This window comes from Rhea americana, unplaced genomic scaffold, assembly GCF_003343005.1.
Source record: "Rhea americana isolate MKP2758 unplaced genomic scaffold, rheAme1 scaffold_48, whole genome shotgun sequence".
Lineage (NCBI taxonomy): Eukaryota > Metazoa > Chordata > Aves > Rheiformes > Rheidae > Rhea > Rhea americana.
In genome coordinates, this window is record NW_028186623.1 from 2,367,703 (window position 1) to 2,382,844 (window position 15,142).

The 15,142-nt window shown below is 47.1% G+C and overlaps 1 protein-coding gene across 2 annotated transcripts in view; it reads right to left on the reverse strand.

The window, feature by feature from the left end:
• Nucleotides 1-167: 167 nt before the first annotated feature.
• The window catches only part of B3GAT1 (beta-1,3-glucuronyltransferase 1), a 40,126-nt gene continuing 25,151 nt past the window's right edge, over nt 168-15,142 (reverse strand). For both annotated transcript variants that reach the window (XM_085316799.1, XM_085316800.1), the window contains 4 exons: nt 13,766-14,274; nt 10,261-10,557; nt 3,763-3,880; nt 168-2,538 (listed from right to left, as the gene is read on the reverse strand). In XM_085316799.1, coding sequence (XP_085172925.1) covers nt 3,794-3,880; nt 10,261-10,557; nt 13,766-14,274 — 893 coding nt within the window. In that variant the 3' untranslated portion in view covers nt 168-2,538; nt 3,763-3,793. The remainder of the gene's footprint in view (nt 2,539-3,762; nt 3,881-10,260; nt 10,558-13,765; nt 14,275-15,142) is intronic.

Here is a 15,142-nt window from a genome sequence, read left to right on the forward strand (position 1 = left end):
GAGCTGCCATCTCTTTAGGGAGAGGAAGCTGTGAATCTGTTCTGAATCTCTGACAAGTCGCTCAGCCCCTCTAGCTTTCTGTTCCAGTAACCAGAGGATTCAGGCTGTGAGAGAAACACCAAACAACATGCACTGGCTCTGATGATGGAGTTACAAGGGATTCTGGCTCTTAAAAACCATACTTAATTTTATTTAACAAACTTAAATACAGTTATTTAAAACTGAGAACAGACAGTGCAGCTGTAATACACTCCATCCTGGCCAGAGCTGGTCCCTATTAAACCCACGTTTCTCTGCTCCCAAGGACCATGGTAGCCTCCATGCAAGCTGGGAGGGCCCAGGCTTGTGTGACCAATTATCTGAGGAGAGTGGAGCGTATATGCAGGGTCGTGTTTTGTACTTGATCCTCTGCATTTTTCTGAAAGTTATTTCCTTCCAAGGAGGGAAGGCTGCAACCCAGCAGGGACTAGAACTAACATTAGTGGAATTAAGCATGCAGCTAAGAGGACATAAGTTGGAAACTATTTGAGTAGCATGGAAACTTTGTATTCCTTTAAAAATGTCTCTTTCCACTCTAGAGTATGCAGACTGAACTGAAGTTGGGATGCCAGTACAATGATAGAATAAATCTGCTTGAATGCAGAGAGCTACTGCTTTAAGACAAGATAACAATACCTGTTCTCATAGTGCAGCTGGTAACAAGTAGCGTCAGATGCTTTCTATCCAAATAGCATTTCAGCCTCTGCATCTAACAGAACATTTTCATAAAGGCTACATAGCAAGGCTTCCATGACTGGGATATAAAGAATGCAACATTTCCCCAATGATTTTTGTATACAGTGGGAGAAAATAACTTACAAAAAAATCATTAAAAAGATACTAGGAAATACATGATGTCATTAGTTTAAGGGGAGACTTCTGCACTGTGAAGCTAACAATTCTATAGTATTTTAATAATTGTATATGCTAAGGGGTAAAAATAACCAAGTCTCTTTCCAGTATTACATTTTGCCTTAACTCAAAGATAAAATTGTGCTTCAGACCTTTTTGAAAGAATGGGAACAGTGTAGGTTGATCAAATGTTTGAAAACAGCTATGAAGGAGGAGGGAAGTTTTTTTTTTCCTTCCTTTTTTTTTTTTTTTTTTTTTTTAAGGGATTGGAGGTGGGGAGAAGGGGTAAATTATACCTTAATTTCTTCCTCAGCAAGTTTGTCAATCTCAAATACTGACTCAACCAAGGTAGTAGCACCCAGGTTCCTCTTCTGCATTGCTCAGTCATGTGTCTCACTGAGGAGCAAAATACAGTTTCATCAGAGAAAACCCGTTTATCACTGCTCTCTCAGATCCTTGATGTTACAGAACAGGGAAGAGACAACTAATGATCTACTTAGTTTTTCAACCTACCTCAAGCCAGGTGCTGAAGAAACAGAGCACTAAGCACAGGATCCCCTTTAAAAGGGTGCTGCTCTATCCATCAGGAGTTAATTCTTGAACCGCTCCAGCGTGGCTTTTCATGCCACTAGCTCTGTGGTAGTATGGCAGGGCCCTGAAAAAGGGGCTAGGGCTGAAGGACACATTCCAGTTCAATGTTAAATGCACTAAAATCAGCTTTTATCATTTAACCCCTGGCTATAGCAGTTTTCTTTTCTTTTTTTTTTTTTTTTAAGCAGGGAAAATTGGCTTTACGTAGAGCACCTTTCAGAGAACCCCACACCTAATGCTCACAGGAAACAAATTTGGGCTAGAAAGAACCAAGATCCGAACCTGGATAAAATATGGCCACAGCAATCTCATCAAAACCCACCTCCACTTATTTTAGCATGAGTGAATAGAGAACCATGTTCTGTAACTGTAACTCAATCCAGCAACATAGAAATATGTCAAAATGCCCTCCAAGCCATGAAACTACTAAAGGGAAAGGAGAAGAGGTACAAAGAGAACAGAAATAATTATAGGTTTGTTCTAACCTGCCTTGCTTTTCACCCTTCCCCAAAACCTTCTTATCTTATGCAACATAATAAACACTGATTAAAGTAGGTTTAAAATTAAGGGCTAAGGTGCCATCTCAGAAGGCAGCTGTCCCCTCCATGAACAGAGAGCTGCTTAGGCTGTTGCACACATAGCCACAAGGTACGTGTGTCTCAGGAAAATCAGGGGCCAACACACGCCTGTGGGCATTCTCACCCTTGCTTTCACCAGCCCCCTCAGTCTAGACTACCATTCCAGCTGGGCCTCCTCCTCAATGCCTCATGCCCTTCGTGCACTTCTCCCAAACCAAGCATCTCGGGAGGCTGCTGGTCTTGTACTGAAGCTGCGTCAGTCCTATATTTTCTGTGCTTTTTCTCCAACTCCAGAGCGTCTGGTTCTGCTCAGAGTCCAGGAGGAAGGGCAGGGGATTCCGGGTAGTTTATGTATGCAGTGTTGCTTGTTTTCAGTACGGTAAAACTCTTCGAAGTCAGGAGAAGTCCTGGCTACTGCACGTCTGGCATGCTGGATGCTGTGGAGAGGAGCCTTGCAGGCTGGGCATGAAGAAATCTTCTGCAACAGAGACAACAAGCACGCACATAACCCTTCTGCCTCCCTGCAGCTAGCTGCCACCCCTTGGAGCTATCCCAAAACCCATTTAAGAATGTGGTTCTGTGAGTACAGCTGCTAGGCAACTGGGTGTTTGTGAAAAGTAGTTGTGACAGCACTGAAGAGCAATGGCCTCTCTGCAAAGCCGCTATATATAGCGCAGATAATATGCAGTGCAGGCTTTCCTCTTCTGTCCTGCCAACAGGCCGCAAAGGCAGGCCACTGCGGCACACAGGGCTCCATCCAGTTAGCCTGAGGGAATGTGCTATAGGGAGCTCGTTACTGTTAAAAATACACCGCTGCTAAGTACATCTACCCTTTTCCCATATTCTTTGCTGCTCTTATGTCTCTGTATTTGAGAGGAAAAGAGAACAAGCAGCAATCTCCTCTCCCCTCCGGGCCTGATTCTACACTCTAGTTAAAATGAGTTGTGCATGTATATTTTCTCCATAATAATAAGAGCAACATAGTTTAGATGCACCTGTAAGAGAATAGCTTATCCTTCACTGTGGCAAACCAACTGCAGAGTGCACTGGAGAGGTACAGCAGATGCACCAGAACGCTCGGGTAATTAAAGGTGAGAAACCAGAACATGAACAAATGAGCAGGAAGTCAGCCATCAGTGTGCATGTTCTTTCCTCCTTTCCATTGAAAAAGATACTACATGCTCACCTTACATAAATACATGATGCCTCGTGTGAGGTTTACTCCAAACCATCCCTTATTTGTCATTAGTTTTGTGTGCCTTTGATGTGGAAACTCTCCCCTCAGTGACAGCTTCTGCATAACTTTAAAATGCTTTAACTGATACTGCCTTAACTTTCCTCAGGCTTTTTCAGGTAAGTGAATCCATATCCTTCAACTTTGTACTTGAGCTGTATTAGAACAATTAATAAAACAACTTTGTTTAGACTATGTTTTTTAAATAATGCAGGTTTTGCTTGAAGTCTCACTTGCCAGGTTTATCCCACTGCCCATAACTTCTCACCAGATATTTCCCCTTTAGTATCTTACCTTAAAGATGAGGAAAGAAAGCCTCATTAGTGGTCTCAAGAGATTTTACAGTAAAAGAAGGGCTGATATGTGAAAATTGAAAAGCACATTTGAAAAGGCTCTTATCTTTCTCCTACCATTGGCTAGTATTTTTTTTATTCCTTCTCATTGCAGTTCAGAAGTCTGAGCTCATACCTGATGCTGGTCTCCGCTCAGCCATGCACAGTCAGATTTCCACATTGGGATCTGTAAATCCTTTCTTCCCCTCATTCACCAGCACAGGCTTTTCTGTCCTCGTATGCCAGACTAAAATCTAAAGAAACCAAGAGAAGTCATTAGCTGCATCTCTTCACTGCACTAACAAATATCCTTGCCCATTAAATCAATAGTGCAATTTAACCATCTACCCTGGAGCCTAATGGTGCATTCACAGCTGAAAGGAGGCTTGCATAAAACTTCATTTAGCCAGGCCTAGTGAAGTCCAAAATGCGCAGTGCACAGAAATTACCCATTTTACAGCTTACTGTCTTGGGACATTAACCTGCTCCTTCCATGTAGTTATCAACCATCTTCCTCAAAAGGCTCATCAACCTTTTCACTAATGTAAGGCTGTTCCCTCATCACTGAAGAATCAAATGCAAGTTTCCCTACAGACCAAGTTCTTTACTGTGGTTCTCAGTTATCGTGTTACTACATCCCTGTCCAGTGTGGAATTATTTGCTAGACTCAGAATGGAAAAGCAATTTCTTGCCATTTTAGGTGACAGTGTGACTCATGTGCGTTAGAAGGAAGAGACAGTTCTACTGAGTCCCAGCTGTTCTGATCACCATCGTTGCCATGAGTTGTGTGAAATATTAAAATCAATTCTTCAGAGTGTTTCTGAAAATTCATTATTAAATGGAAGACATTATTCTGCTCTCTGACCTTGCCATTATTTCTTTTACTTTTTATAATTCTTTCAAGACCCTAGAAAGGAGTTAAGAGTAACATTGATTTACTTTCCTATGAAAAGGCAAAACCAAACAGGTCTGTGTAAGGGGCTTTTTGTCTGTAAGCATCTGTTATGGCCTCCTCATCCAACAAACAAAATACACGGTCATGGATTCTTAATGCAGTCCGGGTGCTAGAAAAAATCCTGTAGCCAATTCTCTTCCCCAGTGGGAGCAGGTCAAGAGCTGTTTTCCTTTTTCACACAAACAGTCACCCCTGCTGACGGCCAAAGGCCACACTCCGCCAACCACGGGACTTGCACTTAAACAGCTCTTAACCTCTGGGGCATGTACGCCATAAACAGAAGACCAAAAATACAGATTAACAGTCTCGCTTTTAAATTGGATCCTACATTTAAATTATTAAATCCAAGTGCCAAAAAAGATAGTTCTATTAAACCAGAACTTAATGGGACTGATTTTAAGAGCTTGAGGCTTGACACAGCAGCTTCTACCATTTTTCATGCTATGCTCCTTAATACGGGACAGAGATCACCATCCAGTACAGAAATACCCGCTTCTCCTCCCAGCCAATTGCTTGATTCCTTCCACATTCTGCGTGTTTGGTTCAAGTCTCAGGGAACCTTTGGCTTGTGCAAGGAGTACCGCTTGCATGAGAGTAAACAGTGCGGGAGTCCAAGCGCCTGACCTCTGCTGAGCAGTTTTCCTGTAGGTCCCGAGAGGGAGTCTCCTTAAAGAAATCTCTCAGGTTGCAATCCACTTCCAAGCAGGTGCTGTCTTGCCATTCAGAATCCAGCAATCAAAACAGAGTGAAGAGATTAGAGGGATTCATCTCCATGGGAGACTTTTTCATGGTCTTCTAGCAGGAAATTATGAAGCAAACAGGCAAACTGGCGTGCAGTTGAGGGGGTCATAAGGTTGCAAGCACACAAGCCCTCCACTGAGGATACGAGTAACTGCTATTTGAAATGGAAACTGCATAACATGAAGAAAAAGAGACACCAAGCTGAAACAACAGACTTGCCTCCTCCCAGCTTGTGCTCCACTGGATTTCCAGAGGGTCTCTTGCCCCTGATAGAGGCGTTGTGTTCCCCAAAGCAAGCTCGCTGGATAACAAGTAACAACTGCTTCTCCCTGGAAACCCCTGCTTTTCTCATGTCCCTGTGAGAATCATAGCCATGATCCCACTGCTATTACGCGAGCCAGAGCTCAAACAAGTTGGTGTAATCACGCATTTGAAGAATATTGAAGATTTGTGCTTTGTGGAAGTACTATAAGCAAAGCTTACATGGCCACAGGAAAATAGTGGTTACAATGGGCTAATCTGAGCTATCGCAGCTGCAGTACAGACTGAAGGTCTAACGTGGAGCAGCACAGGCAGAGCGTGCTCCAAACCCCAAACACTTTGATGTTAATGACAGCTTTCAGCTATGATACAGGAGCTGGCACTGGCACTGGCACAGCACTTCCACGACTAATCAGGATAAAACTAATCCAAAAGTATCCTCCAAGTTCTGCAGGTCCGTCGTAAAAATCGGTAGCTCAAACACTGGTGTCTTCAGTGGTGCATGCATGAAGCTAAACCACTGGAAAATCAAGAGTGCCAGGATGTGAACGCTCTCTGCAAACCGTTGCTCACAAACCTGAACGCGTGCAGCCGCCCAACCCCAGGAACCGTCCAGCCAAAAGGAGGACGGACCTGCTCCCCTTGCAGCCTGCCGCTCGCCCCTGAAAGGGGAAGTAGAGAGCTCGTGGAGCTGATTCTCCTGCCTGTCATACGTAGCACCACAGGATAAAAGCAGGAGGAAGTGAATTATTCCTTTTCAAGCTTTTTTGCCTTAAGCTGAAGCTTTCCCTCCCTCCTCCCATTTTGAGCCATTTGAGCTATTTTAAGCTTGGTGACACGACAAAGCTGCCAGGTCTGGTCTCCCTTCACTGCACCATTTCCCAGCTGCTGCGGGAGCCGAAGCCGCTGTCTCCTCCATACCCACAGGGGTTTATTCCCCTCCCGGAGCTGCTTCCAAGACCCACAGTGGCCTGGGGGCCGGTTTGCGGTTGGGGCACTCAGAGGACAGCTCTCTGAGCCCCTTGTTCTCTAGCCTGGGTCTCTCACAGCAACCAGCAGCGCTGACTGTGGCATGTAACCCTGCCCACCCTGCCTTTCTCGGAGCCTTTCAGAGGCAGCCTTTCCCTGTCCAGTGCAAGGCTTCCAGCCAATTCCCTTTCACAACATCCACCTAAACACTGAGTTGCAAACCCAGAGGTTTGATTTCAGGTCAGACTCAGCCAAGAGATGGCGAAGGAGGAGGAATGACTTCCTGCAGCCACTGTTTGAATCCTGCTGAATTGCTACCCAGGCGGCGCCCGTGCACAAAAGCCTGCCTCACCCAGAGCAGCAAACCTGCACCTAACTCTCTGGAAAAACGAGCACATCCATGAGCAGCTGCAGCAAGGCATGCCTCATTTACTATGGCCTTGTATTTTCTGGGCAGTCATCTTGTGCCAGCTCCAGCTGAGGCTTTTTGAGTGGCTGAGCCATTCATAGGTCTCACTCCTTTAAGGCTTCTCCGGTTGAGCACGCTGCAGTATTTCCTCAGGCAATTAATAGGAAATAGGCAGCAGGATTCAGCCCAATTACATTAACCTCAGGGAGCACAGAACTCCCCGGACCTCTGCACTGTCAGATAGAATGTGTCAATGGCTTCAAGAAAGGTTCCCCCCCGCCTCGGGGGTGAGGGGCGTGTTGGGGGGGGGGGGAGGAATGCAGAAGCAGCAGAACATTGAAATCCAGAGCAGCTTGCAAAGCTTTGTTTCCTTACAACAGCAACGTAATCCAAGCCTTCATTCCTGTTGGAGAGGGCTAACTCCATTTTCCTGGGCAATTAATACTGACTTCCTTCATTTTCCCCTTCATTTTAGGCAGATCTCAAATCAGGGAGGTTAAAAAGGATTTATGCCTCGGTCAAAATTAAAGCTTTTTGCAGGAGTATGCATTTGTGGCTGGAGTCAGATGAACATTACAAACTGAATACTAGCACCGTGCATAGGCAAGGCATATGTCTTGGCTTATCTCACATGCTTCTCTGGTCTCCCCTTAACCACTGTATCTGAGCACACATCATAATCTTTAATGTAAATCTCACTGCAAAGCAGAGGTACAGTTGCTGAACAGAAGCAAATCCAGACAACTACTAGGAGCATACCAGCAGCATGAGAGGAATCTGTGCTTCGGTATCGGGGCAAAGGGCCCCGGGACCCCCGCCTGCTTCTGTCCTCCTCTGCTGCTTGCCTGGACCCTCCTCCCTCTCAGAAGGGTGAGCAAAGCAGCAGTTGGGAAATGGAGGCTGCTGGCAATAGCTAAAAGCAAAAAGGCAAAGTGCAAAGCTGCACTCAGAGCCTGCCATGAGCAGAGAGCATTCAGCTCACAACAAGGACCCTTGTGAAATCCCCACAGCCTAGCCAAAAAAAGAAATGCAGCCTGCTTCAAATCCTGGCCAGAAATTCCTGCTTCCTCTTCAGCTCTGACCTCCAGCTCCTGCATGACAGCACTGACATGGCAGCTTGACAACACTGTTTTTCCTCTGGTCTAGTAACATCTTTTTCTTCCTCCCCTTCCTCATCTGGCCTACCATAACCAGCATCTCCCACCCACAGCCTTGTAGCACAAAGCCTCTTTCTGATAATTATTTTACAGCACAGACAATATACTAAATGAAGACTGCAAAACCAGCCATGGAGCATCTGTCCAGTGTTGAACATCCCTGCCCTTCTGCACATCCCCCTGAAAGCATCCTGCTCATCTTCCTTGTCCCGCTGGAAACACACTGATTTCCAGCCCGTGTTTTCGTGTTAGGAAGTAAGACAGGAAGAAGTGAGGGATGGAGGACCATATACCTAATTGCAAGGCAAGGCTAGAGCTCCTTAAAGGAAAAAGCCTTCAGCTCTAAACCAGATGAGGATCCTGAAAAGATAACCACAGTTACACTGCTAGACCTTGGGACGCGCACAAAGCAGTCCAGGGGAAGTGCTGCGGTGAAAGTGTTCCACTGTAATGAGGGCACAACCCAGCACCTTCCTTCTCCTCACTTCTCCTGAAGAGGAAGGTGCTGTCATCAGCTACAGGCTTCTCAACAAAAACCAGAGAATTCCAAATCACACGCAGCAGGTAAGCAAGCCATTTCAGCCTCTCCTGGGCTGGGCTTTTGAAAGCACGTTCGACACAGTAACCAAGAACACATATCTAATTTTGATCCAATTTCTTTTCCTATCCCTGGGAGACCATCTTTATCGTTTATCCCAATACTGGGTATCTGTAACTACAGACATGTGGATATAAAAAAAATGAACCACAGCAGATATCAGATAATAAACAAAGCCATTCCTCCCACTCAGCTACTCTTCGTTATTCCTGGATTGCTTGCTGGAGCACTGTGAGCTCCGAGATCCTTGTCTTTCCCTGCCTGCGGGCCATGGGGCAGTGCAGATGGAAAGCAGAGGCACAGATAATTATTCAAAATCCTTTCCTGTCCCCAAGAAGGATGGAGATCTAGGTCCAACACTGGATCTGTCAGTGGTAACAGCTCTTTTGTAAAAATAAATAAATAAATAAATAAAAATCCTCTTGGGATAGTTAAGCAATAAAAGCTCCCTAAATCAGACTAGGTGTCCCCCTGTTACAAAGGGGTGAGTGCTACAGAGTCTGTGATTCCAGAGAGACGCCCTCCACTGACTCTGGTGCTCAGCGGATGCAGACTGAAAGCTTTGAAACACCTCTGCTGCACACAGGCTGTGATTGATGCCTGTCACGCTAACCAGCATTGTCTCATTGTATCTCGCATGATCCCCTGTCATTCCAGATAGATATCCATCTGTTGTCTCTCATCTTAGACTAGGAAGCCTTTAGGGCAAGAACTAACAATGTGCTCTGCGTTTCTATATTTTTTAGCACATAGGGGTCCTGCTCCATGACCTGGTGGCTCCTAGGCAATGTGTTAACACAAGTAATTTACAGTCATTTGACAGTAGTAAAAGAGCCCCGAAAGGAAGCTATACGGCAGCCTCCTAGAGCTCAGAGCAATACCCTCGGTATCAAAACACATCTGTGTTATTTCTACCACATAAAGATTTAGGTTGTTGTGCACAACTGTGGTGATTCTCTACATATACCAGGAGGGAGGAGGCAACAAACTTTGCAAGAAGGCAGTGTCTCTGCAAATGCTCCTTCCCTGCAGCCAGAAAACAGAGTGGTCTGGCACAGCTGGCTCACAGTTCAGGCAAAGTCCAGCGGGCCAAATCTGATATGATGCCAGCTTATCACAGGAGTACCAGTAGTCAAAACCCTCTCCAGAATTCATTTGAAACAAATGACCTACATTTCACCTATGGAATTCACTGCTCTAGGGGATTAGCAGGGCCACAGATAAGCCAATCATGAAAATAATAAGGATATTACCTAGAGGTAATATAACAAGGAGGGAAATTTGCAGGGAGGAGAAGCCGCTATATTTCAAGGCCTATGGCAGCCTCTAGCAGTGTGCTACCAAAAAAACCAAAGAAACAAAAACAAAGACAATTGCCCACCTCACATCACACAATTAAATACGTAAGTGCCCGTTCCTGGCTCCTTTGCGTACCGGGAGCACTCTCCTGAAACGCAGAGCACAAGTGACCGAACATTGGTCTGAGAGGTGCTTTTGTCCCACCATCGCATCCTTACATTCCACGTCCGAGGAGGCGACCATACCTTGGTGCAATTGGCAGCTTTCGGCTCAAGGTCATTCAAGGTCACTAGTTCCCGCAGCAGGCTGCTCTCTTGGTAGCCTCCCTTCACTCCTCGCAGTTTGAAGTAAGCCTGAGATCGCTGGAGAATCAGTCTGAGGTTCACAGCAAACCCTGCCATGTCTATAGCAAAGGGGCGATGGGGGTCGAACACAGTTTTCCAGCCATAGACCTTCCCTGCAGCGTTCACTTTGGGTGACTCATAGCGCAAGCCACCGACGAAGGCTACTGGCCACACTGCCACCTTCCTGGTGCTGCGCATCTGGAGGCAAGGAAAGAGAAGGGTATGGTGGGTGCACACACAAGGATCAGTTACATGCAATTTCTAACCCACAAAACAGCACAACTTCAGCTCGCTCTCTGGCCTGAAGGAGAGGAATGCCCCCAAACTTCAGCACACCAAACTGCATCAGTGCTAAAGCTAAGAGTGGGTTATGTTCCCAGACAGCCTCTGCGACTTGGACCAAGCCACAGAGCTCGTGCACATTACTCACCTGTACCAGGAGGCACATCCTTGGGTTGGAGAATGGTAGCAAAGCCTTTGGGAAAGTGGCAGCAAACAACTGCAATACTAGTGGATGACCACAGAAGCAAAGCACGAGTTTAGTACCAAGAACAAAGCTATCAATAATAAACATAACTGAGACTTAAGAGTAGCTTTTAGTCCACAGGCCTTCAGAGCTGTGAGGCATCAGTTCTCCACCTGAACAGCCGAGTAAGCAGGACACAGAGAAGGGAAACACTGTTTCTGAGGCCACTCGGCAAACTAAGGATGGCAAATCTAGGAATAAAGGCATTTTCTCTGAAAGCTAAGGAGGCTGAGCTGTAATCTTGATCTGTGAACCACCATAAAGCTAAAAGTGTTTCTGGAGTGAAGCACCACAACTGTAGCCCACAACCTCAGGGACAGCTGGGAAGCACAGCTCCTCTGGAAGCCCCCTGCACACAGGACAGTGCTTTGGAGCTGCTCCTGCTACGCAGACCAACAAGGTTAAATGCCTCTATTGCCTGGAGAGTCAACAGAAAAAGGTAGGAACCTCCCGGACACGCTTCAGATGCCTGCAGTTGCCAACACAGATGATTTAAATGCCAGTCTGTCTGCCCACCCCCAGTGCCCTGTCCCGTTCTGCTGGCAGGCTCAGCCTCCCTTTCTGCACTTAGCCCAGGCTCTTAGATCAGGGATCTCCCAGAGCTAATCTCATCACTGCTAATTACAGCAAACGAGACCAGAAGAGCTCTGGCACTTGCCCTTCTGCATTAAGCACATGCTAACGGCAGCCCCTGTCCACAGGGAAGAATAGTGCGTGTCTTCTGCATTTCACAGCACATTTCATTGGCTCCATGTGACACAGCAGAGAGAGGAGAAGCCTCGACAAGCAAAGCACACAGGTGACCGAAGGAACCCTTCCTGCTTCATTAACGCACAGTGTCTGTCTGAGGATGCTCCCAGAGCCAGCCTCAAAGGAAAGTGTGGAAGCCAGACATTCAGTCTGTATTTGCTTTCAGCTTTAGTGTGTATATTCCAGTGGCTACCCAAGCTCAAGGGAAAGCCATCAGGGAAAGGAAAGGGGACATGTACAGAAGGAATAAACAGGAGATCCCTGCTACGAAAACCAAGGAGACCAAGGCAACAAGTCATCTCTGAGCTGCAAGTCAGGTGAGGTAGAGTGTCATGGCACTATAAGACTGTCATGTGTCTGCAGACAGGGAAAGGCACAGGAGTTCATTTAGCGATCCCACAGGAGTCAAAACAGCAAAGGAAGAAAAGCACATGGGTACCTGCCTCTGCTCAAATATCCAAAGGACTTGAAAAATCCTGCAACAAAGGAAGTGTTATACTCAGTTTTAAAGAGGAGGATGTAACAGAGCTGAAGTGACAAAGGACAGTCCTGAGGAGGAAGCAACAAGTCAGAATCCTAGATATCCAAGCTCAGTTCTCAGCTCTGCCAGAAACCCCTACATTACCTCGAGCAAGTGCCTCAGGCCTACATCCTGCTACAAAGAACACTGAAAGCAGCCAGCTCACCACCATAAAAACTGTAATAAGGATGGAGACTGGGCATCTTGAGAAACAGCAACACATCCTCAGAGTGCACACATTTCTGCTCTGCAAGGAGCAAGTGCTGCAGGTGCACAGCCCACACTTTTCTGCCCCCCTCAGTAAATCCATCTACCCCAAACCCCAACAGGATTGTCATGACATGCTGAAATTCAGTCTGCTATCAAGGTTCCTGGAGATGCAAACTTCCAGCCTGAAATAGCAGCTCCATTTCTTACTTGTAACAGCCCGAGAGATTATCCATCCTCGGGTGCTGCAAGAGGAAGAGCTCTGGATGGGAGCACTGCACACACCTCCTGGCAGAGAGACAGTCCTCGAAGGTAGTCCATGAAGGGCTCCGCTCTCCTGGGCGGACAGGCAAGCGTTGACAAACACACACTCCTCAGGTGTGCGCAGCAGCCCAGAGACAACCGCACAGAGCGTCTCTGAATAAGATATCCCACAAGCACTACGACTGTGCTGTCATCATCCAGGCATAACTCCAAAAGGGCACTTCTACCTCAGCTGGGGATCTGTGCAAAGCGGGTGCCAGGCTCTTGACAGCTACAGAATTTAACCAGTGAACACTCTGGGAGGAAAGCAAACAAACGCAAAGGGCAAGCAAGGAGGAGAAACCCCAGGGACTTCTCAGACAAGAACAAACACGGATTAGCAGACAGCCAAGTGCAGTATGCCACGGTGGGGGCGGGGGCAGAAAAGAAGGGTGGATAACATCAGATCAGGGACCAGCCTGAAATTCCCTCTGAGGTGGTGAGTGTAGGGAAGTATGGCCAGGATTTCTTTTGCTGGACGTGCCCTTCTGCGCTGGCACACAGGACGGAAGGCGATGTCCCAACCATAACAAGGTTCCCCACAAGGGAAGGCAACTCCTCCCTCATCTCCTTACATGAAGGACTACCTACACATTGCTTTTGCTAGGATCCTACCAGCCAGATCCTGTCTTGAGATAACTTCCCCACATGAACATAAGCTTCTCTTTTGGGGAGAGAGAGATTTGGCTTGGGTTTCTGATACTGAGGGGAAGGTTTCATTCCTCCACTCTTCGAGAAAGTAACACAGCAACAGGGGGTGTCTCAGCAATGGTAACCAGACCCTTTCAAATGCCACAGGTGACTGAAGGACTGGAGCCTGGATGTGCACCAGGATGCCTCCTGACCGCACACCACAGAATAAACTGGGATCCCCATTACTTTGCACATGCTGCCTTTGACACAGGGAAAGGCACACTTGGCAGTGCTGTAGTCAAGCCCCGGAGAAAACTTCAGGACGGTTGTGGGGAGATTGCAGCACAGACAGGACTGTCCCAGAGCTCAGGAGGGGATGCACAGAGCGCTCCCTCAGCCCAGCACACAGCATCTCCTCCACACCACACGCTAATCTAATGTCTGAGGATCCCCCAGCAGGGTCTTACCTCCTCAAAGAGCTCCAGGCTGTAGGTGTTATCATCATCAGCAAAATAAACAATCCCGGGCTGACTGTTGTTTTTGTTAAAGGTCTCTCTCAGCCATCTCAGAGCAAGGTTCCTCTGCATGGTCCCCCGAGGGATGCGGGGATCTCTCATGTCTCCCCGCAGCTTGTAGTTGCGGGGTGTCTCCACATTGAGGTGCGTGTAGTTGAGCCCCGTGTCCCGCAGCAGCCGGGTGATGAGAGGTGTGCGCCGCTGTGAGTCCTCCACCAGGATCCAGTGCAGGTTTGGCACATGCAGGAGGGTGTTGGCCAAGCGCGTCAGCTCTGCCTTCTGGACGGGCCGGCTGTAGGTGGGCGTAATAACGTGGATGGTGGGAAGGGTGTCTGACCACGGGGGCGGGCGGGTATAAACGTACTCTGTCCTCACCACCTCCACAATGTCCCGGTCCGACAAGCAGTACTCCTTGGAGTCCAAGCCTGCAGCGAGATCACGCCGGGAGTCACCACCATCATCTGAGCAAGGGTATGAGAGAGAAGAAAACGCAGCATGGACTCAGTCCTCCAACACCCCCAATTTGAACTAGCAGGCTGTTTGCTAATTGCAGAAGGTCACCCTCACAGTTTGAGAGGAAAGGAAACAGGTTTGGATGGAGGCTTGAATAAATAAGTACACAAACAGATAAAGAAATCGGGGACAAACATCCACGAGAAAAGAAGTTCCTGCTGTTAGAAAACCAGCACCAATCAAGGCCTGAGAGCCCAGGACAATGCTGCAGCTGCATGTTCAGAATGAGCAGCTTCAACAAGCACCCAGAAGAGACAGATTTGTACAGTAAATGTATCTAGAAAGCAAAAATAGCAACATGGATTCAGGATCGTCCACTCCTAAGGACTGCTTCAGTGCTTTGGGCACCATACTCAGCAGAGGAAGAACTCACAGCTCTGCGCTGAGGCACTGGAGCACCTGGATTGGCAAGTGGTGGAATAACTGGTGGAAAATACCAAATTGGTGAAGATCCCTCAGCAACGTGGATTGTCCAAGACACTGCAGTACCCCACTGTCCTCCTGATGGGCCCGGGATAGGGCAGGGAGAAGGTGTGAAAGACTCATCCTTTAAACCCAGAATCACAGCAAGAAATTGAAGTCTAATTGAAGGCTTTTTTTCCTACAGAGACTTTCACCTGCCTATGGCTAATCTCTCCTCAAAAAGGCCCTACCAATTTCTGAACATAACATCCTGTTCAACAGTGCAGATATGAACAACAGTGTTACACTGGCAAATAGTGTATGGGATACATTGATCCAAACATATAAAACCCTTGCAAAAGGAATTTAGATTTTGCAAAATCAGCTACTATGAGGAGCTTCTAAGGAGAGAAG